The following is a 27,394-nucleotide window of genomic DNA, read 5'->3' on the forward strand; positions in this document are numbered from 1 at the left end:
CTTATGTGTTAATGTGTTCTTTATTATTCCCTGTTTAGAAGAGTATTGTGGGTAAAGTAATGGAGAGAAATTGCAAATAGCTATAGAAGCAATCATACTATGGAGGTCACAGCATGACTTTTTCTCCTCTGTGATGAAGTGTTCTTTGCAGCTTGATCTTGGTGTAGGAAGAGGATGTCATAAATTATATACTAGTATAATGGAAGATTTTTATTTCTTCTAAAAGACTGGCAGATGCACCGAACAGCTGCTTTTGCTATGAGACATGGTGAAGAGACAAAAACACAGGAGGTTTCTAGGTGATAGAGACCAGGGCATTAGATTAAGGTGCAATTATAGCAGCAATCACAATTATTCCTTCTCTGTGGTATCTGCAGGTGCTTCTTGTTTCTGTGAGAAGATGGGAAAATGGAGGGTCGTTGTGGTTTGTGGGGTTTTTGTTTGTTTGTGGTTTTTTTTGTTTGGTTTGTTTGTGTGGGGGTTTTTTTGTGGGTTTTTGTTTGTTTGTTTTTTTAATGATCTGTCAATGCACAACATGAGGACTTGCTTCCAATTCATATTCTCATAAGAGCATTTAGTGCTTTGTCCTTGTGTTCAGTAAGAAATCAGTTGAAATTGGTGAGAGTTCCAAACCGAGCACAGAGAGTAGGATTTGCTAATAGTAGCTTTAACACTTCAACAAGAAAACCTTATTTGTGTAGTACTGAACTGGAGACAGCAATGACCAGTAGTGCTAGCGTGCTGATAGAAGCCGTGACTGTATCTTCATGGTCAAGTTTATTGAGGAGTCTCAGCAGTCTTTATGCATTCCTTCATTAAGTATCTCTCATTCCAGGTTGTGTAGATTTAAATTTTTAAGCGACAATTTGCCAGTTGACCATTTTTCCACTTACCTCTTTTGCTTTTCCTAATACACAGTAAAATAAAATTTGCAGAAGCAGACTGATTATTCTCAAATTCTTTAGTAAAGATATATCAAGGTGAAGATTTTTCTGTGTAATTGAAGAACAGCAAGGGAAACATTTGCAATGATTGTGAATGCAATGAGGTGCAATAGATACTTCAGAATGTATTTTGAAGGGAAGAACAAGAAAAGATGTTATGAAAATAACGGGAAATAAAATAAAGGGCTGTATTGGTTAACAAAGGGGAAAAGGGAGATTGAGTCATGTCACTTGACAGGGTAACTGGTTTCCTGGGCAGAAAAACAGAGTTAATCTAGTCTATCTGGATATCCTAAAAATATTTTTATATGAAAAATAACTAAAAATAAGGAATAGGATGGAACTTTGAGGCAAAAGGCGTTGGCTAAAGAGGAAGGGAAAGGCGTGTTTCATTTGAGGGAGCACATTGGTGTGTGTATCGATAGATTAACCTATCAGGTATATAGAGTTTACTCAAGGAGTTTCTTAAAGCCTTGTGGACTAATCTTATTTCATTAATAACTGTGATACAATATTAAATTTACTGATGACACAGTTATTAATGCAGAGGGGAATTACAATATCAAGCAGATTGAAAGGACCTCAAGGACCAGAGTAATTGGATGAATTTAGTCATACAAAGGCCAGCACCATTCAGCTAAGGCTAATGGTGAGAATTTATACAATTAAGAAGGGGGTTAATTAGTTTTAGATCACTGTGGATGAGAATGACCTCATGTATTAATTGATCCTAAGATAACTGTGAGCTATCAATGTATATTGGGTAAATTAATTCCTGTATAGATATCTATTCTTCATGGGAGGCATTGCTTCTCTGAAATTCTTATTTCCAATACTGTATTCTGATCACCTCAGTTCCAGAGAGGTAAAGCCAAACTGCAGCAAATGCCAAGGGGACTGCTAGGGTGGTCAGAGGAATGAAGAGCCTGTTTCAGGAGTGAAGACTAGATGCTGAGCTTAGCTTGTTTAACCTAGGACTATAACAGATATGATTGCAGTCTTTAAATATCAGAAAAGTAAGAATAATTTAAAGGAAAGGACAACACTGGCACAAGAAGAAACTCTGTAAACTGGCCAACAGTAATTTTAGGTAGGAAATCTGAAGTTTCTATGGCAACCAATGAGTAAAGAATATTTGAAAGCAAAAAGTTGTTAGTTTTTATACAATGTTTGACATGCGTATGACAGATAGTGTTCATGGTTGTCATAGCAAGGAACTGGACGCATCGGCTACCTCTATGTTATGAAAACAGCAGTGCCAGTCTTTGGCTCTGGGTGGACTGATGTGACGTGACCATCTCTGAACTGGTAAACCCTCTGAACCTCCTGAATTAGGGCACTTGCACCGTTCCTGCTCATAGGAAGTGTCTGGGCTGGCGCTGACCCAGGGAGCCAGGTGGGAACGTGCAGGCTGGCCCTGGGGACCATGCTGACAATGTCACCATGTGAAAGATGAAGCTCCAGTGCCTGTACCAGGCCCAGTATTGTTTAATCTGTTATTGGTTGCAGAGATGTTTTCCCTTCCCTCCTCATTGTAAAGGGTTGAGAAAATTCCTGGTAGAATATGGTATAGACCTTCAACCCGAAATACTGATGGCACTGACATTTTTGCTATTATTGTTTCTGTTTCTAAAATGTAAATAAATTCTGCTTTATGCAGGCATTTGAAACAAATAGTAAACCTGGGGGGGTGGAAAAAAAAAAAGTGTTCTTTTTATACAATAGAAAATAACTCTTAATTACTTAATAAAGTAATTGGCTATTAGATCCTACTCTTAGGTCAAAAATCCTACAAATAGGTGGAAGATAAGAGGAAAAATGGCAGTTTCTATTTGCTATGTTGTTTTTCTGTCTTTATGTGTGTGCTATTAACAACTTTTGGACAGAGGGTAGTGGATTAGACACTGTAGGAGGAGAACATCGCTAGTTCTTACAGAAAGACGTGAAGAATGCAGTGATTGTAATCATATAAATTTTATCTGTTACATAAAGACAAAAACAAATTTAAGGGTCTTTTGTGTTTTCTTGTAAAGTAATGTTTTGTTTAGATCTTATTGGAGGGTACTAAGTTACAGAAGAGAATATGAGAGACCAGTTTACAGACGATGAAAGCACGGTGAGTACATTCCAGTGTTTTTTTCCTTTATACTCCTTTTAATTATATAGCTGTTACAAGAAGATGACCAAAGTGACAAAAGAGCAATCAGAAATTTTCTGCAAATGACAATAGTAAAATGAAGCAATGGTTTCTTAGCAACAAACTGGAAAATATGCTAAATATTTTATTTTTTTTTTTTTTCCCTGCTGAGGTTTGTGTATGCTACATTCCAATGATTGTTCTGAAGTAGACCCAAATTTTTGTCCGTGGTCCTTTTAGATTAATGTTCTCACAGGTTTGCTTCGACATGAAGCTTTTCTGAAGAATCACTGTTTGTGGAGACATTCTTACTTGGAGTATGAGTGAAATAATAAATCTTTTATAAGGCTAACGCATTAGGTGGACTATTACAGCTGCATTTTTAAGGGTTTGGTGAACTGTAAGAAGAAACAAAAGGTAAGCCATTCCAGTCAGAGGTTGCTCATTTGGAAATGGTGAAGGACGGTTGATCCAGCTCTGGCTGTCTCAGTGGTTTCGAACAGACTGAACTGAACTTCGGCACAGTTTAGGTACTGAGTCCTGCGCAGAACTGTGAGTACACAGTGCGTAATCTACATAGTGTACATTATGAAAGTGTATTTATTTTTTTGTGGAATATTAAAATAACAGGAAAAAAGGAAAATAAGAATGAAATATTTAAGTCAGACCTTTATGCAAACTCTTCAGTAGTAAAAAAAAAAAAGGGCATTGCTTTCACGTTGACCCAAAATGTGTTGCTTATTGTGTGGCTCCCTCCACCCCCCAAACCCAAAAATATTGTGCTGAATTTTTCCTCCTTTTTTGATTTGGCCATTGCATAAGAAATTCTGGCTTTTAATGTATAGTGCACGCATTTTGCCTGAAGGCGTTTCTTTGCATGCACATCTTTATCCTCCAAACCAGTTACTTCATATTTAATCTGATTCAGGCATTGCAATACATGCTGAGACTTCCTAAATTTTCAACCTCTCTGTGAATAATTTGATTTACAGGTTGATTCTTTGGGAGCATGCAACAGGTAAAGTAAGAATTGCAACATTTCCAGAGGAATTTCCAGAGGGCAGACACCAAACAGCAAAGAAAACCCCTGCATCTGCGCAACGTGATAAACCCCTTCACTCCAGACTCCTGAGGTTGAGTTGGTGTACCTGAAGAATCCTTCCGGTACAAAGCCCTCCCATCGATTTGTCTTTTTTTGATCTTGGTCTCTATCACATTTAGAGTTTATTGCTTTAGAGGGCATGAATAACACTATTTCTTTTCTTCCACTAGGTATGAGTGACGTTTTCCCAGGTGCTCTGCAGTTGTCTCCATCAATGAAGGATTATTTAGAATCAGCCTGTTTTGGCTTCACCAGCTTACAAAGCTCCTGCGTGAAAATGGAGGTTCCAATTCAGTCTGGATTTCACAAGAGCAGGATGAAAGAGCTCTTCATTCCATTACAATAGCTCTGACGAGGTTAGAATGAAGCTAAAAGTAGAGCTGTATTTGGAAGAGTAGTAGAAAAAGAGAGGGTTAAAGCAGCAGCAGTGGAAGGGAAGTCAGGCATGACTTTCATCACAGATGAGAATGACAGACCACTTGGGGAAAATATGCCTGCAGAATTACTATCAGAGGGGATTAATTTTTATATATGTGGTTCTGGAACAAAATATCAAAGCTCCTTTTCTTTTTTTTTTTTTTTTTTTTCCTATCTGGAAAATGTGTGGGTCAAAAAGAGGTATGTTTATATTGAATCTGGGCAAGCTAATCCCTTCTGTGATCTTTATTCTGGTCCAGTATTCAATTTAGAGAAAAAAACCCCAACCTTACTTTTTTTCTGCTTTTCACATTTCCAGGATTTTTGTAGATTTCTTTGGCATGTCTACTGATTTTAGAATTCATGGGAGTCCTTCCTGCACAGTGGTTCCTGGATTGACTTATAAGGACAGTTTTTTAAAGGCATTAAGGGAACTCTTTACATGTTTATAAAAACCTCTCTTCTTTAGTGGCTTACAAAATGTGTGTAATATGATCATTTATATAATATTATAAATCATACTAAATCAGCTTAATTATATATATAAATTCCACATTCCTCAGTCTTTAAAACTGAGTAATGAAATACCTCATCAGAAAACTGCAATGTTTCTAATTCGAGGCACACAAAAGAAAATATCTTTGGTCTCATAAGATCTTCATGAGAACTGTTTGCAAGGTGAAATAACCACAAATTGGCTGTGAACGAACTTGCAGAAGGGTTTTCCTAACTAATTGAGATTGGGATTTCCATATGTTTTCCTCATACTTATCATTGGCAAAAGCCTGCATCTCAGGATTCTGAATTCGAGAACATTTTATAGAACTCTTTTTTTTTTTTTTTTTACACATAAGTTTAATTATTTATATGTATTTATAGTAATTGTGTTGTACATTTGAAATTAATGGAAAGGCTTTATTATTTTACCGTTTTACTGGTTTAATGGAGCATAGGATTTGGCCTAACTAGGACACAGAGCAGTAACACACAAAGGACCATGGTTATTTTTTGCTAAATAAAAGCTGAGGTACTTACCAGTCATAAAACAGAAGTCAATCAACCTCTGGGCAATATACTACATAGTATTATCTAATCCTTACAATTTCTGGTTATATCTTTATACTTTATCAACAAAACTTACTGGGTCATGCGAGCACTTCACAGTAATAGCAAAAAACATTGCACCCACTCAGATAAGCCCTTGTACAATATTTACAGGGATTTTTAACTCATGGTATGAACTTGATTGTTGAGTTGTGTTCAATATAATAATTGTGAAGACTCCTGTCCTGAAGCCTGGAGAATTATTTAGCTCAGTAAATGCTAAGTGCAACTGTGTGTGGGGCGATGCTTGTCCTGCATGTGTTTTGCATCACTAACCCACTCCAAAAGAAGCTGTCTTATGATTTTTTTAAAAAAAGAGAGCATTTATTTGTGCATCAGTTAGGGGTAGAAATGGCATACCTTTGTTTTGAAATAAATACTCTCCCTTGTACCTTCAATGTAGTCTGTATGTCAGCCAGAATGAGAAATCCTGAAGTATCCAAGGCATATCAGAAGAATGTCCATGTTGAAGTGTGCCCTGTTGTATGAGCGGTGTGTAACCTGAGTTACAGAATGGAGCAGGAAAAGATGAAGTTATGAGGAGTGGAAGTGATGCCTTTGGTGTAGCTTTGCATTTCACTGCCAAGGACGTCGAAGGTTTTTCTTTGGATTTTTTTTTTTTTTTTTTTTAGATTAATATAGGAGCATTCATTGGGGGAGGAACCTGCTTTGGAATTTTCATTAAAATCAGTGCGTTTATAGGTTTCTCCTTTGTAATTTTGCTATGAAATAGTTGTGACGGTGGGGCAGGACGCTGGCGAGGCGCCCCAGGACAGCTGGGAAGGGACACGGTCCAAGATGCCCGCGGCGAAGAGTCGCTCCAGGGAGGCTGGAGCTGCAGGAGGGAAAGCCCGTGGCGGCCACAGCTGTGGAAGAGGAGTCCCGCGGGCGGCCACCGCAGGCCTGGGGAAGCCCGACGGGGCAGGCTGGGCTGCGTCAGGCGGCGGGCGGTGGGGTCGGGGCGGCCGGCAGCTCCCCGAGAGGCGCGAACCCACGCGGATAACCGCCTCTGAAGGGGCGCTGGCGCCGCCCGCGCGTTCGGGCATCGCCGGGCTCGGGCGCTGTTCTGCCCCGCGGAGGCCGCTGTAGCGCCGCGTTGCCCCGGCTACCGGCTCGGCGGTGCCGGGGCGGACCCGGCGCGGGGGCTGGCGCCGTGCGGGCCGCGGGGCCGTTCCCGCGGGGCCCAGGTGCCGTGGAGCTCGCCCCCGCCCTGCCGGGGGGCTGCACCGCGGGAGCGGGACGGGGGCGGGGAGCGTCACTGCACCGCAGCGGCCGTCCCTCCTCCCGGGGTGCGGGGGCAGAGGCGGCACCGGGCACCGCGGCGGGGGCTGGTCCGCTCTGCGTCCTGCCCCGTCGGTGAGGAGCCAGCCCCGCAGTCCGGGCACTACGCGGAGAGGCTCCGCCGTTCCCAGCCCGCGCCCGCCGGCAGCCTGGCCCCCTCGCCCCCACCCCTGCGGACAGAGGCGGCCCGCGAAGAGGGGAAACTCGGCTCGAAACTGCCCCCCGCCGAAGTACCCGCGGCTGTACCGGGGGCTGCAGGCGCCGGCCCCGCTCCCTGCCCGCCCGGGCCAAGCGGAGAAAGTTTCCCGGCAGGAGGCTTGGCGGGGGCGAGTGGCGGCAGCCGCTGCCGCAGTGTGTGCGCCGAGGCGAGGCCGCTGGCGGCGGCTCCCGGCGGTTGGCGCGCCCGGAGGGGGAGCTCCGCCGAGCCTCCTGCCGCCTTCCGTGCGATGTGAGGCTCGCGGAGAGCATCGGTTGCCAAAGGCTCTAGCGGTTACATGCATCCAATAATCTTCTTCTCCAAAATGGATTTTAGTCAGAGCAATTTATTTGGATACATAGAAGACCTGCAGGAACTAACTATTATAGAGAGGCCAGTACGCAGGAGCCTAAAGGTATATACTTCGAAATGGAACCGTGCTTTAAAGTCCGTTTGCAATTGTGTCTGTTTTATTTATGCACAACTAACTGAATAGGCAGTTAGTGTATTTCTTACAGCACCAGGATACTAAAAATTGTTTTCATTCATTTTGGAATAAACAATCGAATTCTTTATATCTCTATTCTCTCTATATATGTCTCAGACTTAGGTCTTTTGATTAATTTATACGTGACTCGTGTATATATAAGTGGTTAATAGTGATAGTGTCTTACATGGAACTGTACTTCTATTACATTCCATCTTTTCCTGGTGAAAGATTTATTTGATTTAATTTGAAATGTTGGCTTGAGTTTTCAAGGATTAAATTCAAATTACTTATCGAATTATCTCTGGATCTGAGGAGGATGGGGTTGTTTTAAGAAGAATAAAATGAGGAAATAGTAAGGCATTGTAAACTCATAATGTCTATTTCATGCTTGACAGACACCAGAAGAAATAGAAAGATTGACAGTTGATGAAGAACTCAGTGATATTGAAAGGGCTGTTTATCTACTCAGGTATTTCCTAAAATAGTACTGTGGAACATTACTGACTATCATGCTTACATACAGCTTTTTTTTTACTGCTTTACTTTTCACTCCTTTTATTTTCTGTCTTTCAGTAGTAGTTTTTTTACTTTCTTCTCTGTTAAATGCAAAGACAAGATAAAAATAGGTACTGCAGATTTTTTTTAATGCATATAATAGAATGCCTGTGTACATGTATAAATATTTATTTTCTGAGTTTCTAATATGGCCCTCACCAGCACTGAGTTGTACTTCATCTTTTCCCCTGCAGCTGATTTTGCAAGATTCCCTGAGTGTTAACATTAATAACACCAATCATTCAGTGACTTCATATTCACTCTAAGGCATATAAGCAGTTACCACAGACTGATAACAGAGGTGGTTGAGCATACTGTATACGTCTGGGCATTCAGTAGAGAAAACTTCAGAGATTAGTTTTATAGCCCTTAAGAAATACTGTAGAAGATACTGTGTTAATAGTTCACTCCGTTCTGTTTTTGTTTTATTTTATCTCCTTCTTGTTCTTTAAAGTAGTTGCAGTACTTGAACAACTTAAATTTCTATAGTTTAAAATACAGATCTTGCAACTACTGTGTAAGTCATCTTTGAGAGTACAAATGTTCTGAGAAATTTTGATTTGAATATGCACTTTTAAACAATACCTAGTAATTGGAGAACCAGCTGCAGCTCCCTCTCAGTTTGCTTATTCTGCTATTTTAAGTGCTTTTCCAGTCTATGGCTGTCTTCAATATTTAGAGTACATATTCTCAGTCCCTTAATTTTATCTTTTTGGGGTGCGTGGCATTATTTTGAGATAAGCATTTTTGTCCACTGCTATTACTTTCCATACTGAATTTTGTTCATGTTTTTTTAATGCTGAACTTAACTAGTGATTTTAAACTTGCGTGGCTAATGGTTCATGGAATCAAAGAAGTCTGTTGACTCTGGGGAAATTCAGAGAAAACAGTTTGCATGTGGTGCATATCACTGCAAAGAATGCAGATCAGTTTTGGTTTTTACCTCACAGTGATCAGCAGTTGACTTTTTTTTTCTTCTCATTTCCCTATGTGGCAACAAATTTCTTTGCTCTTTTCCCAATTAAATGTCGTGTTTTCAGCAATATGTCTTTCCTGGATCATTGCCTTGTTAAAGGGTAGAAGGTTCCACTTTGTATCTTTCATTTTACTAATTGCTTTGCAACCTGGCCTTGAACTTCTCCTGACATCTTCATCTGCTTTCTATCTACTTGAGCAGCTGTTCTGGAGACATAATATTCTTTTCCTTGTGATGAAGTTTTCATGTTTGCCTCTGCATTGTCCCCATTGCTGAAAGGTAGCTTTGTCTCTGCTTGATAAGCTTTGTGCAAGGCAATCACTTGCTGTGATTGTCCAGGTATGTTAATACAATAATCCAATGGAAGCTTCTGCTGTTCAATAGTATATTGCCTTCCCCGTACTGAGTGGAATATAAGCAGAGTTGAAAAGCTGCCTGTAACACAGGTTGTATCCTTTATGTAATGTACAAAGATATGTATTTCGGGCTTGTCTGGTGGTTTTTAATCTATTATAATACAAAAACCCTGCCTATTCCTGTTTGACAATGTCAGTCTGGTCTTTTCATGCCTCATTTTCTCACACAGATGGATTATTTGCTGTCCTTCAGGTTGTTCTTTATGTGGGGCTCTCCTTGATGTTTTCCAACAAGAGACTGCCTTTTCTGAAAATCCCACTATAAAAATTGCTTTGGTGAAATGAAATGAATTGTTAATGATGTCTGTGTTGTGCTCCATTTGGAAAGGATGATGCTATCTCCATACATATTAAAAAAATTTGCAAGAACAATAATAGAAGGCAAATACCTTATCTTAAATATCTACAAATAGTATCAAAATACTTAATGTTGTGTCACATTGGCTTTTGTATTGTCAATTTATGTAACCCTAATCTGCAGATTGGAGATTTTTAATTTACTGAGGAGGTTATCTGTAATGTTGCTTGTACATGTACTGTACATGGAGCTGAGTGGAATCTTTGCATGATACAGCAAACATAATGTTTAACAGTTGCTTTCTCTGAAAGTACAAAAAGAACCCTCACCTTTCAATGGCTTTCATTTTGAATAAAAAGATTGACCACTTCCTTATCTTTTTGCATTGTCTTTTCCCTCCAAAACCTGTCCCAAACTTCTCCACCCCGCCCTTGAACTTGGATACTCTGGTCTCCTTATATGAAGCTGTATGTTTAGTAGATACTTGTTTTTCTAGATTTCTTCTTAAGCCTTTTACTACTGTAGTCTGAAAACAGGTACATTGACATCCTAGTTGGAGAGAATAGTACGGCCTTTTACTATCTGAGGTTTTTGGTGCCTTACTAGTATTTTTTTTTCCTGTGACTGATTCTTGCCATACTGTATATATGAGGAGGTATTAATTCCCCAACTCTCATCAGTTTCAATGGTTCATTCTTCTTTTTTTTTCACCTCTTTTATTACTTTTCATTTGCTATTAATACTATGGAATTTCTGGCATGCTCCTTCTTGATATTGTAAAGTTGTTTTCCTCATCTAGTATTTATTTGTCTAATCTAATCATTATTTAGTATTTCTGCAATGTCTTGTTTGTCTATATTAGGGCAATGAACAGAAATTTACAAAATATCTGGCCTAAGTATGACATAAATATATGTCTGCAAATGATCGTAGTACATGCGGAGTACATTGACACATTAATCCTGTTTGAAACCTCACTTTCACAGGAATGTCTTCACTTTAGTTAGTTTTCTCTTGTTACCTATCATAGTTTGGTTTTACATTTTAAAGTGCTAATTGCAATTTTTATATAAGTTTATATATATATATATTTAACTACTATTTTTAGGGGATTATTTTGCTTTCAGTCTACCCTTTTCTGCTAGTAGTATTATTCAGGTAATTATGTGATGAGGTAGATGGACAAGATATTCTAGCTAAAGCTGATCATTTTTAGTCAGATTAGTTTTTCAACTAAATCAGCTCCTTGATTTGGTTCATCATATGGATATAGAAACAGTTGGGCAAGCAAAAGGCAAGAATTCACTAGCCCTCCTGGTGGCCAGTGTCACTTTAATATGACAGAGGCACAGGTGAACTTCAGCTTTAGATCATCGTTTCCCAGAGTACTGGGTTTTAATTAGGTAACTTTCTGCAATTAGACTGAGCAAGTTCTAATTTAATAAAAATGCTGTAGCAAATTGGGTTGTCATTTTTTGTAAACTCAATTAACCTTGATTCTGGTTAAGGAACTGGGTTTCATTAGACCAGATTGTCAGGGATGTTTATGAACTTGTCATGGAAATCAAATGGATTCAGGTACCTGAAGAAAGAGAGGTATCTGAGTGTCTAGAATCTGTGTTTTAGAGCTTCAGCCTTAGTGCATGGGGGTTACTGGAGGGTCTAACTGGAATCACTGAAGAGTTGTATTCTGACTGTGTTTGGGATGTTGCTGGCCCAACAGAAGAACAGGGAGGGAAAAACAGCTCCGTGCATCTCAACCATGTCTGTGTCAAGACTGATGGTTTATTGTAAAACCATCAGCAGATTAAGACAGACTTTGTACCAAAGTGACTGAATAGTTTGCATTCCACTTCAGGGCATCCTGAACTCCACAAGGAAGTGGCAATAAGCAGCTCAGGGACAGCAATTTTTATTCCTGCTATGAACTTTTTTGCCTGTAGTCTTAGTTTCCATGTTTGCTGATGTTTGATGTTATTACTTATTTTTATTTGTCTTACTGTAGTTCACTCTTTTATGGCATACAGTCAATAGGAAATATGTATTCATTGCCTGATGTGAATTTAGTTTGGATACAGGGATCCTTACTGGCATGCCCATTGTAGTGTGGTTTGTTTTCTGAGAACTTTTCTGATAGCTTTCCCTAGGGGTTTTACATTGTTATGTGTACTGTATTTTCTATTCAGCTACTTTTTTTATTTTTATGTGTTCCTGCTTAGTGTTAAAGCTTACAGGCCTTGACATTTCAGTCATACTCAAAATAACAGAGTAGTAATGAGTTATCAAGGTGGAAGGCTGAGTTATTCACCCTTTTGGGAACATACTGTACTTTGGTTTTGGAGTGATCCTATCTATCAGTTCAGCAAACTACACAACACCCCTCCAAAGCATTTAGCAGAATTTTTGAAGACACAATAGATACTTTATCTAGATTGGAGAGAATTCAATGCCTGTAAACTTAGCATGTTTTTTAAAAAACAGAAAAAAGTTGTACTTTATTGTAGCCATCCTTAATTAGCAAGAGTATTCTCAAATTCTAAAAATCTTTTTATACAGTATATGTTGTTAATTGTGAGTGTTAAAACCACTACTATTTTAAAGATTTTTTTGTTTTCCTTTTAGCTTTTAGTCTTTGTCATATTACTTTTGGAGATATTCTCTTCTCTGTAGGTGCAGTTAACTCACTTTTAAATTTGAATGAAAGCTTTCATTTAAACGTAACTTTATGAGATTATTTTCTATTGTGAGAACTGGCTACTCTATTCAGATTATGCAGCTGCTGAATTTATGATCCTGATGCGTACATACAATACTGAAAGGTCCAGCTGTCATGCTAAGCACGTTGGAAAATAATTCTTCCAATTATACTGGCAAACTGTAAATACTAACATTAAAAGTATTTCTTTGGTCTTTTTTCCCTGGGTACAATTTAATAGTGTCTTTTATTTTTTAAATCACAACTTAAATTTTATAAAAGTTTAGTTCCTTACTCATTTAGTTGGATGGATAAATTAGTTCCTTGACCTTGACTCTGTTATGCAAATTAATGTATATGAAATTGATGTTTTCATCTTGAAGTGAAAGGTGTATCTGTAGTCTTCTGAAATGATGCTAAGTCAAATACTTTTATTAAAATTTAGATTTGTATAAATACTTCTGTAGATCATATTTGCAGAGTTGAAAGTACAACTGAGAAACCTGCTTTAAATATATAGAGTGGAGTTAATATAGTGCTCTGAGAAACATCAACAAGAAAAAAGGAGAAAAACCTTCATTTCAGTTTTCTCCCCCAGACCCCAGCCAGTGCAGGAAGGTGGCAGCTCCAGTCCTCTCCCTGGTTGCCCTTGTGCCTGCACAGCGCATTGGGGAGTTTATCAGAGGCAAACCGTGAATGTAACAGCTGGTTTTAAACCAGATCCACTGTGTGGTCCGGGACTTTGAGCACCTGGAACAAGCCCTGTGGCAGCACAGAAGTGTGCAGCAGTGTGGGAGCAGGGTTTGGGAGCAGGTCAAATGGCTCTGAGACGTAGCACTACGTTTGGGTGGTTTATGGTATTCCTGAAGCTACACTTTGCTGGTATGTAGTTTTACAGTCACATTAAGCTGAATTAAGCTGTTCCTGTACCAGAAACAGTGGCTCTTCTCTCCTTTTCTTACGTGACTGGATGTTTCTGATATGTTTTGTGCTCCAGCAGTAATGCTATAGCAGATGTAAAGTCTCAATCAGATTAAGGCACTGATACTAATTCTGACAAATTTCTGAGGTACTTGCTTCCAACATAGTGTGCAACTGCATGCCCACTTGTGCTCCTTAAGTGGGACTATGAGCAGAGAGGATGTCACAGCTGGGAGATCACTCTCCTATCAACAACAGAATAGATTTAGTTCATGTTACACTAATGTTGAATCTATGCTTTGAATCTGTGAAGTCAAGTACTGGTTGAAACGGTGAGAGACTATCAAGTATCAGTTGTAGTATATTTAATGAGCCCTTTGACATTAAATGGACTTCTGAAAGTCTACATGAGAGCTGCGCTGAGTGAGATCAGTGGTGGCTCTTCCTTATGTATTGTCAAATTCTCCTCTGGGGATGTCAGTTATATTGTTTCAGAGCATCTTTGTGCATGACATAATAAGGAGAAACTAGGTAGATGTGTGGATGCCTTTTTTTAGTAGTAAACACATCTGAAATAACTGTGGGTTTTCTTAACTTTTAAAAGTTGTTTTGTTACCCTGGGAAAATCTTATCATGCTCTCCTAGAAAATATCTAGGTAGGAATATGCAGCTAAATATCTACAATGTTTCTTTCTTTCTACATGACAAGTCCCATACAGGAATAGCATGTTGCCCAGCAGGAGACAGAGTTTGTTTTGTTTTTGTTTAGATGATCACTGGCATTTAATAAATAACTTTAACAGCTGCACAATTTATTTTGAGATGACACATAATTAAGTGTAAGTATAATTATTCTCCTTTATATGACCATCCTTAAAAAGCTCCAAGTGTTTAAAGCAACACTTTGTACTTGTAAGGAGCTTTTATGCTTGTGCTGGCTCGAAATTCCTAATTTATGTTTGTATGATTTGCCTGATTTGGCAAGAGGTAATAGTACTGCACTAGTTTATGTCAGGACCTGGAGATGCATCCAGTGGAAACTGCTTGAGAATGTATATGGGAAAATGTAATGTTTTGTGTTAGAATATGTCAAAGGTACAAAATCCTCAAATAGTAGGTCAAGCTCTCCATTTATGGCAAGTCTGAGAACATTTTCATACAATGGTGCCCTGTAATTTGATGACTGTCATACACTAGTGACTGAAACTAGCAGGTTTTCTTGAAAACTCCTGGTGTTTTAAGTGCTTTGTTGTAGGCATAGGGAGCCCTGCACATGTCGTGGTGTGGTGCTTCCATGACCCTGCTCTCTGACTCCATTTGTTGCTGACGGAGAGAAGCAACAGCTCTTAGTGCTGGTCTGCCTACTCCTCCCCTAAAGACAGTAGCAGACGTATCAGTTTTGTGAGTATCAGGATTGTAGCATTCACTGTTACCTGTCCCAAAAATCTGAGTACTCTGAGACTCTTCAGTATCATGATTTTTAGTGTGGATATACCACATTTTTGCATTCAGATTTCTTTCAGATACTCCTCTGAATCTCCACAAAGTGAAGCAAATAACACTCTGTTATGTATTGGTTCACATTGCTGCAGTTTGTAAACTTTGTGTGAGGGAAAGTTGTTTTACTGAGGTGAAACTCTGGTTGTAATTTAAGGACTTCAGGAACTAGGACTGCAGGAACTAGGACTGCAGGCTTGGGCCTGTGTCTATGCCTCAGCTGATATGCTATGACAGGAATAATTTCGAATGAGACAAGAAATAGCTTCATTGAGATTTAATTTTAATCCTGCTCTCTGTGGTATACTTGTAGAATGGTTTTATTTAGCTATTTTTAGACTTAACTTTAGTGATACTAATGCTTTTGTCTTAGTTCCACCAGCTGGTAGTCTAAATGCCAACACTGTGGTAAAGTTACACTGGATCTTTGTCAAATCTCAGAGCCCAAAGCTTTATGTCACAGGAAACAAATCAGGATTATTTCATCACTTAAACAGAAATTTTTATACTGGGAAAACAGAATGGGAATGTAGATAGTTCTTGAGACTAAGAAATTTGAGAAGGTCTCCATTATTCATTGTGAGGTTCCCTTACTTTGGTAGGGGCATCTTATTTAACCTTTCAGAAGCAGCTTTTTCTATAAGAAAAGTTCACTTTAGGTCTTGAAGACAAACTGAAGAGGAAATTGGAAGTGACCTCTAGATTTTTATTGATATGGTCTGGCAAAACCCATGTTACAGCTAACAAAACAACTGTTTAAATTACACCCACTTAGGACTCTGTACCTGAAAATGAAGATCGCTTCAGATTTCAAAACTGATACCACAAGTGGCATCTATAGCGAAAGACAGATTTATGCCCTCAGGGAAAGTGAAGGAAAAATAGCAAGAATATTTTCATTTTAACATGATAGTGATGGGAATGCTACGTAACTGAGTTCTTGAAAGTTGCACTTTGAGAATTAACATGTCACTGTCATTTTTACATCTTGATTCCCCCATCCTTCCCACCTCTCCCCAACACACCCAATGTATAATTACCCTCTTAGATGAGGTTGTATATGGGTCTTTCCTGTATGGACCATAACAGTATCATTTGCAGGCTTAGAAAACAAGGGCTCTTTAACTCCCATGCCTCAATCTGTTAAAACTAGTTTTACAAGGCTATCACATTCACTGCAGTTCTTGAAGTTGCTCCTCTCTCTCCGTGAAAAACCTTGCTGGTCTCACGGAGACACTTTTTGACAAGATAGAGTCTTTCTCATTGAATGTTCGTTCCCTATAGCGTATCAGATGAACACCCCTGCCTATAGAAGAAAAATGTCTTTCTGCTTTGCGAGTCATAATAAAACAGAACGAGAAAAGAGACAAAGAACCACTTGGAAACTTATGCTAGATCTCTTAAATACATCTGTCTGAGGCACGCTTTATTGCCTCTGACTGATACTTCTATATAAGCCAGAAAATGTAACAGATATTTCATATCCATGGGATTATTTGAATGGACTCTTGATGATACAGGTATTCTTATTTAAATTCTACCTTTTAGCTTCTTTTGCATCCAAATAAATGCTTCTACATGTTTCACTTAGCAAAGCATTGCCCTACAAGGGGTTAATGTTAAGGAATAAAAATATCAGGCTCTGGATATATTCCCCTGTATCTTGGTAGCAGTTATTTCAGAAGCAGTTTTCTTTATTCCATGTTGTTGCGTGGCTGCGGGTTCTGAGTATGTGTACAACTCTCATGTGCAGACAAGCTGAGTCATTCCTTGTCAGTGTATCAGTTCACAGCAGGAGCGAGGGGAATTGCTCTGCTTTACTGAACTTGTTAACTGTTGCTGGAAACATCTTGCCCATCTGCCTTTTACATACTAGTGGATGTTAGGTACCTACTCCTTTCCTAACAGAGTCTACGAATAAACAATACTTGTCATTGTATAATTCAAAAATTATGCACCCTTTTTTTATAGAAGCGTACTACAGTGTGATTTTAGTCCCAGTGTTTCTCTGTAATTCCTACTTTCTGTTCTTCCACTGTTCTTAAGTTTACTATAGCACAAGAAATTCAGATTGAGGCTGTTTGTGAGCAGGGATAGATAATGGATATGAATGGAATTGCATAATTGTAAGTGTGTATGAATCCAAGCTGAACATAGTAACTAGGGGTCTTGTTTTATTGACTTCATGTACTTAGAGTAAGCCAGGAATGTATTTGTAGGTCTTCAGACTTTTTTTTTTTTTAAACTCACGTTTTCGGTAAGATTATATAAATAAGGGTGATCAGCATCACTAAATAATGTACAAGGATGAAGAAAGACTGAACCTTCAAAGAACATACATAGTCTTACATTCTGGGAACAGACTTTTTAAAAGGGCATGTTATGACAGGACAAGGGGTAATGGTTTTAAACTAAAAGAGGAGAGATTCAGGCTAGATATGAAGAAGTTTTTTACAATGAAGGTGGTAAAATACTGATACAGGTTCCCCAGAGAGGTGGTAGATGCCCCATCTCTGGAAACATTCAAGGCCAGGCTGGACGGGGCTCTGAGCAACCTGGTCTATTTGAAGATGTCCCTGCTCATTGCTGGGGGGTAGGACTAGATGACCTTAGAAGGTCCCTTCCCACCCAAACTATTCTATGGTTCTTTCTGATGGGGGAAAAAAAAAAATCATTTATCCATTCTTCTTGTCCTTATCCATTTTTCAATAATCATCCAGTTTTAAAAGAATTCTTCTGGTTTTGTGAAGAAATCAACACAGACATTTTTTTCCTAAGGCATTGTTCTCATAGGTTTTTAAAGTTAAGTATTGCACTTGATTTTGGAAAATAAACATAGATTTTTTTTTTTTTTTATCTTTTTGTCCTTTCCCCAGTGAGTCTGAATGACTTAATTTGTTGTTAGTTTTTTGAAAATGACGATGCCCTGTTACTTTGGATAAAATTGCAAAAGTTGCTGCAGGGTTTTTTTTCTCAGTTGAGGAGCATGGGGAAGAGTATAAGCAGAAAGTCTTGGGGCCCCTGATTTTTGCTTATGAGAACAGGTTTTGTATGAACTGTCAATTATGTCCCTCTTTTGTTTTTGTTTATGAGAATAGCTTTGTGTACAAATAGTCAGTTATGCCCCAGGTAAAAAGCTTTGAGTCCACATCTCTTGAACTAAAAACTGAATTAATTTGGGTATGTATCAATTAGCTTTCCCTCTGATGAGTATTGTTGAACAACAGAGAACAGCATTAAGCATGGAAGCCATCAGTTTATGCTAACATTAAACTGTAGTTGTTCAAAGCTACCTCCAACACATTTCTCTTTACCAGTTGGAGAAGAGCAAGAAAGCTGGATTCAAGCTGGGTCAAAGCGTTGATAACTCAACATCAATAGGACAAACAAAGCTGCACAGCAGGAGAAATACCAATAAATACATTTTGCTTGTAAGGGGTTATATCTGCAAAATGGGCTGATTTACTGTTTGCCTGTGCTGCATTAGAAGTGCAGCTGACCAGCTTGTGGTATGACTTTCCAAAGCAGCATATACTCTCTTTTCTATTTTAAAAAATTATTATTATTTTTTTCCCCGTAGTGAAATTGTCTGTTAACTTCTGTTACAAAGAGTATATTGAGAAGACTAGACTAGGGACAGTTAAGAAATGCTTAAAAAATGCTAACTATGTTTTTGTTGTGAATATGAATTGGATTTACTATCTCTGACAGAATAAATGTATCTAAAGGAGAAATGTGAAGGGCATCTGCTTTAATATACATATTTACATGGTAGTATTACTGACTTTGTTGTGCAGGCCTACAGATAAAAATGCTGGCTTTAAAGGGAGAAACAGAAAAGATGCCATTTTCACTGCTGAAATGGTAACTGAGCTTTTTGAGGAGGAGGATTTACGTCCATATTAAATAGCAAAACATGAGTCACAGCCTCATTGCTGCTTGCACTAAAATTGTTCTGTTATAAACAGTTAATCTCCTTTATGTAATTTCATTTAAAAGCTCAAGATTAGGATACCTATCTTTCTGCCATTTTGGGAGCTAGAAGTTATTTGGGTTATAGTCTTCAGGGCAAGATGTATTTTTATTTTTGCTTTTCACAACTGCATCAAGCTCTAACCACTAATTCAGTAGAGAAGAGAATGATGACTACTTAAAGTTAACCTGCTTCTTTAGTACAGATTTTAACCCAAGACTATCTCTATCCTCTTATTTTTATCACCATGTGGCACCAACTGTAAGTGCATTTTAAGGGTTACTTGTAAGTTCTTTTGAACCTTGCATGCCTGTTCCATTACACATGAAGAAAATACTTGGACCATGTGCCTGTAATAAACAATTAGGTGCATACTAGTATGGAAAAATCAACTTTTAAGGGCAGAAAAATACTCTTGTGCTTTGACCAGTTAAATGGCCCCACCTATTTGAAAGCAATGTGTTAGAGAATAGCTAGATCAATAAAATTAATATCTAGATCTTTGTATCTTAGTTATTACCAATTCTGAAGGCTTTGGGTACTTGTCCAGTGCCTCATCTTACTTCCTGATTAAATGGAGAGGATGTTTTTTTAAAAAAATAAACAGTTGGAAAGCGGCAGCTTTAAGATCTATTGTGTTTATGCCTCAGACCTATAAGACCCATGAGTTGATGAAGATTCTAAGTAGATTTTAGTATGTGTTAGGTCATTCCAGGTACTCATGACTCACTTTATTTGCTTTTTGTTGAAGGATGCAAGTACAAGGTGTTTTCTTTAATTCTGTTGCTCCCCCTTTTTGAGTCCAACATACAGAAGACTGATTTTATTTTTCCCTAAATGCCATTCCTGCCCTTGCAAGTGCGTGCATCTTATTTTCATTTTCCTTGCCATCATGACTGCCTTACCTTCAGGAGGCTACACACTGAATAACATTTGAGATGGTTTGTGTAACACCTATAAAGACTGTTAGTCCGGTGATAATCATACAGAACTTTGGAGTTCTGTGTGCACTGAAGTAACATTGATATTTGAAGCACTGCGTGCTGTTTTTAAGGTAAATTCTACCTGTAGATACTCATTTGCATAGATGCCAGATCAGATGCCTAATAAGAGTATTATTTATGAAAATAATACATTGTTTATATTCCACAGCGAGTTTAGACTGAAGATTTACTGTCCCACACCTTTTAGTGATTGGTTAATTCCATTCATTTTCAGTAACAAACCAAGCGAAGGTGGGGACAGGGAGAGGAAGTGGTGTGCAAATGTTATTATTGGTTGCCTTTTACTGTCACTTTTCTTTTTCCATGTCACTTTTGTTTCTATAGAAGAATATTGATACTAGCATTGTAAACACATGAGCCAGATATTCCGTTGGTTAACATTGGTATGCTGTGAAGGATCTATGCAGCTGAGTATATTTGACATTCATTCGAAGGAAAGGGATATTCTTTTCTTCCAGAGATAATTCTGAACTCATTTTAGTAAATGTGGGTGGAATTACTGGTAAATGCTTTATTTATTCTTTTCCATTGCAGAATGTCAAACTCTTTTTGGGATAATTGTACCATTAGAAATAAGTTAAAATATGAGTATGCGAGGAAAAAATAGTCTAACAAAAGGCTGTTTAAGCTTATTGTAGTGATCTTAAAGGTGGGGAACATTGTATGGATTATAATTACCTAAACCTAGTTGGGTAGGCAGGAGGATTCTGATGGTGTGCTCATAATGATTTTAACAGGAATGTAAATACAGATGAATTATCTGCTATTTTTTTATCTACTGTTTGAATTATTCTGCCAGAGAGCTGGAAATTTGCAAGATTGTGTCATCACTTCAATGTGTTTATTATGTTAATTGTGTTATCTGGTTTGATTATCTGTCCACTCCAAACTGAATGCCATCAATGGAGAAAATCTCATATTTTTGAAAGACCTAGCTGTGACTCTTCCTTAATTTCAATTAAGTAGCTAAATTCCATCTTACTTTCCAAAGTGAACATGAATCAAGTAAAGCACTCTTGTTTGACAGAACATGAATCAGCAACAGCTTGGAATTGAAGTAATTTATAGTTATTTGCTTGTTTACCTCAGAAAGCTGCCTTTGATGCATGGTTGCTACTGATGGATGAGAAAACAGCACTAGAGTCAGCTCTTTGACAATGTATCGCTGATGCATCTAACTGCATCAGGCTGAAGCAGATGTCCAAAACTACTTGAAAATATTTGAATAATGAACAGAGGGCAAACAAGCAAGGCTTTCTACTTCTGAGCTGTCTAAAAACTAGCTTCAATGAGGAGTAAGTTCATAGTTTCGTGTTCAATTTCTAATTATTTTTCTCTTTTGAGTCACTGAGTCTTTTGAGGATGACAGCAATAATTTGGTAGAAATTTAGGGTTAGCTGTTTGACGTCATTCTGAGGTCACAGTCAGATTTCCTTGCTTGGGAAAAAAAGAACTGTTTCTACAGCTAAAGCTTCCAAGAGTTTCTAAAATTTCAGATATATTTTTCAGTGCTCACAATTTTGCCCTCATATTTTTCAAACTTAAGTTCAGCTTATTATATATGATATATAGCTACCCACTATATCTCTATAGATAAATTTTTCTTCTGTATGGTGGAAAATGCTGTGAGCAGTAGTTTCCAACCCCTTGGTTTGGTCTCTTTATCTTTTTCTTTACCTTTTTATTTTTTTCTTGTGACTTTTCATTCATTCACTGTACTTATGCACTGTACTTTCATTTATTCTGTACTCAGCATTCTTTACAATGTCTCTACTGGTCTTTTACATTTGCATTTTCTGTGTGATTTTGAAAATGGTTGGTCAACTCATGTACAAATAATGTTTTATGTACCATTTGTCTATGATATAGTGATTGATGCAGCAACTTACATTTTGTTGTTCTGGATCTTATAAGCCTCTTCTAAAAAGTTTGAATTTTTTGGAAGATGGCTCAAAACTCCTACTTGTACTTTAAGTCTTAGAAGGTTATGGCTATTTCAGGCTTTTACCTTGTTCTTCAAAATAAAATAAAAAAAAACCTGTGTGGTGTTTGTTTTTTGTTTGTTTGGTGTTGGTTTTTAAAATAATAATGATAATTTTTTTTTTTTTTTTTTTATGAAGCAATGCAGGTGTAGATAAATAGACCAATAACAGTTGCTTTCCTAACTTTTGATATGCTTTTCCTAATGGTATGCAGAGGAATTCCTAATGACATTAGCATAGCATAGTTTGGTTCTAGCAGGTTGAAGATGCTCATAGCAAAGGTTGAGGTGAAGTGCTATCTCCTGTTAGAGTAGTCAATAAGTATTGAAAAAATAGACGATTTTTTTAGACCTGCAAGTCCATTTTCTAAAGGAGAGGTTGAAAAGTACAAATACTGCTTTTTGGATCAAGAACCTTTAAATGTTTCTGGGAGGATACACATTGACTTCAACAACTATTAGATTATAGTTGCTATGAAAAAAATATGGAATTGATACAAGATAGAATATGTGATGGTCAGCAAGAATGAGAATGCATGATAGAAAGACACACAGTTAAGTAATGAAGTGGGAGCTATTGGATCTATTGTGTGTAATACCTGTTGCGGTTGAGACGGACAAACAACATAGACCAAGTTCTTCCAGGATGAAAGTAGTAGATGCCATTTATTGCCACAAGTGCATTTTTATACAGTGTTACCAATTCATGTGTCTCTTCACTATTGGTTACGGGTTACAGCAGTAACATCTCATTGGCTAATTTTGCTATCATCAATGTTACTCTTTTACTCCCTTCTAGCTCATGGGTACATCCTTAACCTCTCCAGATACTCCTTTACTCCCATCTTTCCTACGGGTAGGCCTTCATATCTTCAAGGCTAATTTCTGTTCCCATGCCCTCCGTCAGGGAATCCAAGGACCCACCGTAGTCCCCTGCAAATACCTCACACTGATAAGACCCACAAATTGAAAAAGTCTCTAAGTAGATTTTGGTGCTTGTTAGGTCATTTGAAGTATTTATTTCTTTCGTGCCACAAGTAGCTAATTCAGTGGATGAGACTACTGATACAAAAACTTGACTGGAGAATGAAAAGAGATCCTATGTCTAAATTAGACTATAAGATAAATTTAGGTCAGCAGAAGTAATTTACCCTTCTAGAATTTGGTTAGCATCTGTGAATTTTTTTTTCACACTTTCTGTGTGGAAAAATTACAGGCCTTGTACTTTTCCAGAAGACTTCTTATTTCATATAATGCATACTGTGAAATGACAAATCTTGTTGAAAGTGAAAATTATAAATTCTGAGTCAGTGAATGAGGACTGAGCAGAGGGAAAAATAACATGAGCTACTAGCTCATTTTGTTATATTATCTAGGAACTGGAAATTGCATTATTGTGATCTTAAAGTGAAAAGACTGGTTTTAATTTTAAAAATTTAAACTCCAAATCAAAACCACCAAGACGAATTCTACCCAGAGACCATACAAAATGCAGTATGTATTATAAGTCATGTAAGGAAGAGGAAACACTTGTCTTCCAGGAGATAGTAATGTTGATACTAGAGTAATATGTGAGAGGAAAAATGTGTTCCTTTGAGGCACTTCTCATATTCTTGAAACTTTTCTTAAAATTCAAGGGAGAAAAGCTTAATGTTTCCTCATAGTAATTAGTGTCTAAACTCACAGAAACTGATGATATTAGGAAGAATTAAGTGATTGTGTCATTATTGTGTCATTATACTACATTTATTTTGGCTCTGGAACAGAAAAGTGTATATGTAAGAATTAGAAATCCTTTCTCTCTTTGACAGTTGTTCAGCAGGCAAACAGAAATAAGAAACTTGAGTTGACCAAGCTGATCCTGGTAAACAAGGCTACTATGAATACAAAACTACTGTGTAGCTAAATCTGGGGTTTCCATTCTTACTTTAATTGCATTAGGATTTTCATGTGTAGTGATGCATGTTCAGATATGTGCTAAGATCAGATTAATTTCTGCTTTCTAAATATATAGATCACGTAGGTTTTATTCAGATGTGCTGTAAAATGACCATGGGCACAAATATCTAGAGAAGATGATCAGGATGAGAAAGTGGTTTTGAAAATGAGATTTTAATAGAAAAGGGTTACCAATGTCAGTTTGCAAAGAGATGTTCATACTGTGATATTGTCAGGACTTCTGGCTTCTTAACCAGGTGTTACATTTTCAGCTTAGTTGTATTCGTTCTTACTTTCAGCAAGATTAAAGAAGCTTGAAAATAAAGTTTCTTCTCTTCGTTTGCTCTGGCTGGACAGGCAACAATGAGAGGGAAGTGTTAAAGGACAGAGCTGCTTAATTCTTATTGGCCCCATCAGAGTCTTGGACTTCCATTCTGGTTTATATCTCTATTCTAGAATCTTTCAAATTATCATGATTTTCATATATATGAAGAAATGTTATAGTGTACAGGTACATACAGAAAAAGGCCATTGGCTCCAAGGACAATTTAAACTAGTTTTGAGATTGCTACAGTTCTGACAGTGAAGAAAATGCAGCATATAGCTTAGGAGCCCCAATATTGTATTTTAATACGTAAGATGGGTCTGTAAGATAGTTAATATGATAGTGTGTGTCTAAATGAGTAACATTTTCTAAATTCTTGTACTGACCTTTTTTGAGAAGGAAGCCTCTTTTTTTAGCAATTATGGTACAATGCCAGAAATGTAAACGTGTATCTGATTTTAGCAATACATCCCAAACATCTTAGACATCTTTGCAGTTTCAAATCCTAGGGCAAATTGTCAGATAAAACATCATTTTGATTCCACATCCTTTTATTTGTCATTTGCAACACGGTAGAGTATAACATACAAACGATTTTGTATAACTCTTATAGTCTATGAAATCTCCCTTGTAATATATGGTTTCGAGACTCTGGTAGTATTTGTACAGGTTGTGCTTCTCATTCTTTGTTCAACTGAGGCTATTAAAGGAAGTTATTCTGATTAAATGACAGATCTTTCCATGGAACAGGGTCTGCTTATAATATACCTATTACAATACACGTCAAATAGATGTTCAGATGCTCCTGTTACATAATTTATGTTTACAGAAGTATACTTGAAATGTAAGCATACATAAAATGAAATAAAAGCAAAGTAACTGCTTTACACTGGTATTAAGAAAGGATTGTACTTTTATAGAAAACACCAGATTATATTTTATCAAAGGAGTATTCACCTTGAAGTGAAATGAAGATTAGTCTTAAAATCACAACAATATTTTTGATTTCAAGACATTTGACTTTCTAGAATTTTCTTACCCTTTTTGTTACCAAAAACCTGAAATGATACAAATACAAAAAAAAAAAAAAAACAAAAAACCAAAACAAAACAAAACAAACTTGTAGAGTGTTAGTTTTTACTTAGCAAGGACATAGAAAGCAGCTTAATAATTTTTAAGGTTGTCTCCCTGTCTGCATAGTAAAGATTGCTATATAAGAATCTTTACAATAAAAGTACAGAAGATTCTCTAAGGAAAGCTTATGGGCCAAGCACATTTATTTTATTGACTGAAATATTTATCTGGATTTCTATTGGCCTTGGCAACCAGTATATTGTACCAGAGAACAGAAATCCTGGAAGGAGAATCAATATTGAATCATTCCAAGTAGGCTAAGTTCTGTCAGACATTGAACTTTTATATAAATAGGAAATTAAGTTTAGGATTTATGAATCACAGTGACTGAATAGTTTAGAGGTTTGGGGACCTCTGGAGGTCATTAGAACCAATGCCCTGCTCAAAGCAGAGCCAGCTGCCAAGTCTAATGTAATTTGGTGTTAGATCAGATTGCTTGAGACATTGTCCAGATCAGTTTTGAACATCTCCAAGGATAACCCCCAACCTCTGGGCACCCTTTTTCAGTGTTTGACAATGTTCTTGGTGAATTTATTTTTCCTAATACTCAATTAGTTATTGAATACCTTATTAATTTTTTTTGTCATGTTATTCTAATCCTTCCTTCAGTGAAATTGGTAATTTTTTCTCTTTTCAAGAAGTGCAGATTTAGACCAACACAAAGCATTTTAGGGTCTTGCACTGAAAATTATGTCACTTACAGGGCGTGTTGAGTTAACACTGTAATCCCCTGCAGCCATCCATCAGAACTTCTCACTTTGTAAAACTAAGTTACACAAAGCACAGACTTCAGTGTTTGATTCAACAATCACTATTTAGCAAATAATTTTTGCTGAACTGATACAGTTAGCCACACTGGTAACGAATATACAGTTCATAAACACAGTGCTTTAGTTAGAGCTTGAGTAAACACTGTGCTTCAGCTGCCTTTACAATGCTCTATTCTGTTCCTGTCATCATGTTTCGCAGGCTAGTGCAAATGAAGGAGAGAGATGTAAATCTATCTTCTCCTTTTCAAACTCCTTTGTGGTAATATTCTCTTGGGGAACATTCAGTGACTAATCTTCTTTCTTCATGCTATAGAAAAAACTGTAGTCATTCATTCCCTTTCCAGATACAGGTTTTTCCTAATTGAGTATTCAGGGACTCTTAAAACATTTTTGGTTCTTATTTTGCAGAATCTGTTTTTAAAAAGAATTTTAAAATGAACCTCAAATTGGATTTTTAAGCATCTAATTTAAGTAGTTAGTTTTTTTAAATATAAGAAATCTGTTTGTCTGCCCTGAGCTTGTTGAAAGTTTGCAAACCTGGAAACACCTATCCTGAGTATGAGAACCATAGAATGGTCGTGGTGGGAAGGGACCTCTGGAGATCATCTAGTCCACCTTCCTGCTCAAAGCAGTGTCAGTTAGAACAATATATTTAGGGTCTCGTCCCAAACTTGGAATTTTGAATCCTAAGGATGGAGACTGCACCACCTGCCTGTGCAATTAATTCCAATATTTGAGTACTCTGACTGAAAAGCTTTTTTTTTTTTAAGGTTTAGGTGGAATTTTCTGTGTATTCAATTTGTGCCCATTGCCTCTTGTCCTGTCACTGGGCACCACTGGAAAGAATCAACCTCCATCTTCTTTGCTTCCTCAGATCAGATTTTATACATATTAAATAAGTCTCCCAACCTTATCTTCTTGAGACAAACATGCCTGTTGTCTAAACTTCTGCTCAAATATTAGATGCTGTAATCCCATAATCATTTCAGTGGCCCTTCAAGTGCCTCACTCTTGCCTAAGTTTCTTGTGCTGAATAGAGAAGAATAATCTGCTCCCTGGAGCTGCTGGGGATGTTCTTCCTGGTGCAGTCCAGGATGCTGTCAGCTGCCTTTGCCACAAGGACACGTTGCTGGCTCCTGGTCAGCTTGGTGTCCACTGGAACCTCCAGGTCCTTTCCTACTGAGCTACTTTCCAGTTGGCTTGCCCCAGCCTGTTCTGTACATGGGCTTATTCCTTCACA

General features: G+C 37.6%; 1 protein-coding gene and 1 long non-coding RNA gene across 5 annotated transcripts in view; one reads left to right on the forward strand and one right to left on the reverse strand.

The window, feature by feature from the left end:
• Nucleotides 1-2,917: 2,917 nt before the first annotated feature.
• Nucleotides 2,918-7,295, reverse strand: LOC139828130 (uncharacterized). The gene is made up of 3 exons (XR_011739423.1): nucleotides 7,232-7,295; nucleotides 6,065-6,205; nucleotides 2,918-4,563 (listed from the first exon to the last, which is right to left on the reverse strand). It is a non-coding gene; the product is annotated as an uncharacterized lncRNA (long non-coding RNA).
• PPP4R4 (protein phosphatase 4 regulatory subunit 4) overlaps nucleotides 6,965-27,394 on the forward strand; it is a 66,882-nt gene continuing 46,452 nt past the window's right edge. For all 4 annotated transcript variants that reach the window (XM_065840059.2, XM_065840060.2, XM_071809591.1 and 1 more), the window contains exons 1-2: nucleotides 6,965-7,596; nucleotides 8,067-8,140. In XM_065840059.2, the coding sequence (XP_065696131.1) occupies nucleotides 7,480-7,596; nucleotides 8,067-8,140 (191 nt within the window). In that variant the 5' untranslated portion in view covers nucleotides 6,965-7,479. The remainder of the gene's footprint in view (nucleotides 7,597-8,066; nucleotides 8,141-27,394) is intronic.

This window comes from Patagioenas fasciata, chromosome 5 (genome assembly GCF_037038585.1).
Source record: "Patagioenas fasciata isolate bPatFas1 chromosome 5, bPatFas1.hap1, whole genome shotgun sequence".
In the NCBI taxonomy this organism is placed as follows: domain Eukaryota; kingdom Metazoa; phylum Chordata; class Aves; order Columbiformes; family Columbidae; genus Patagioenas; species Patagioenas fasciata.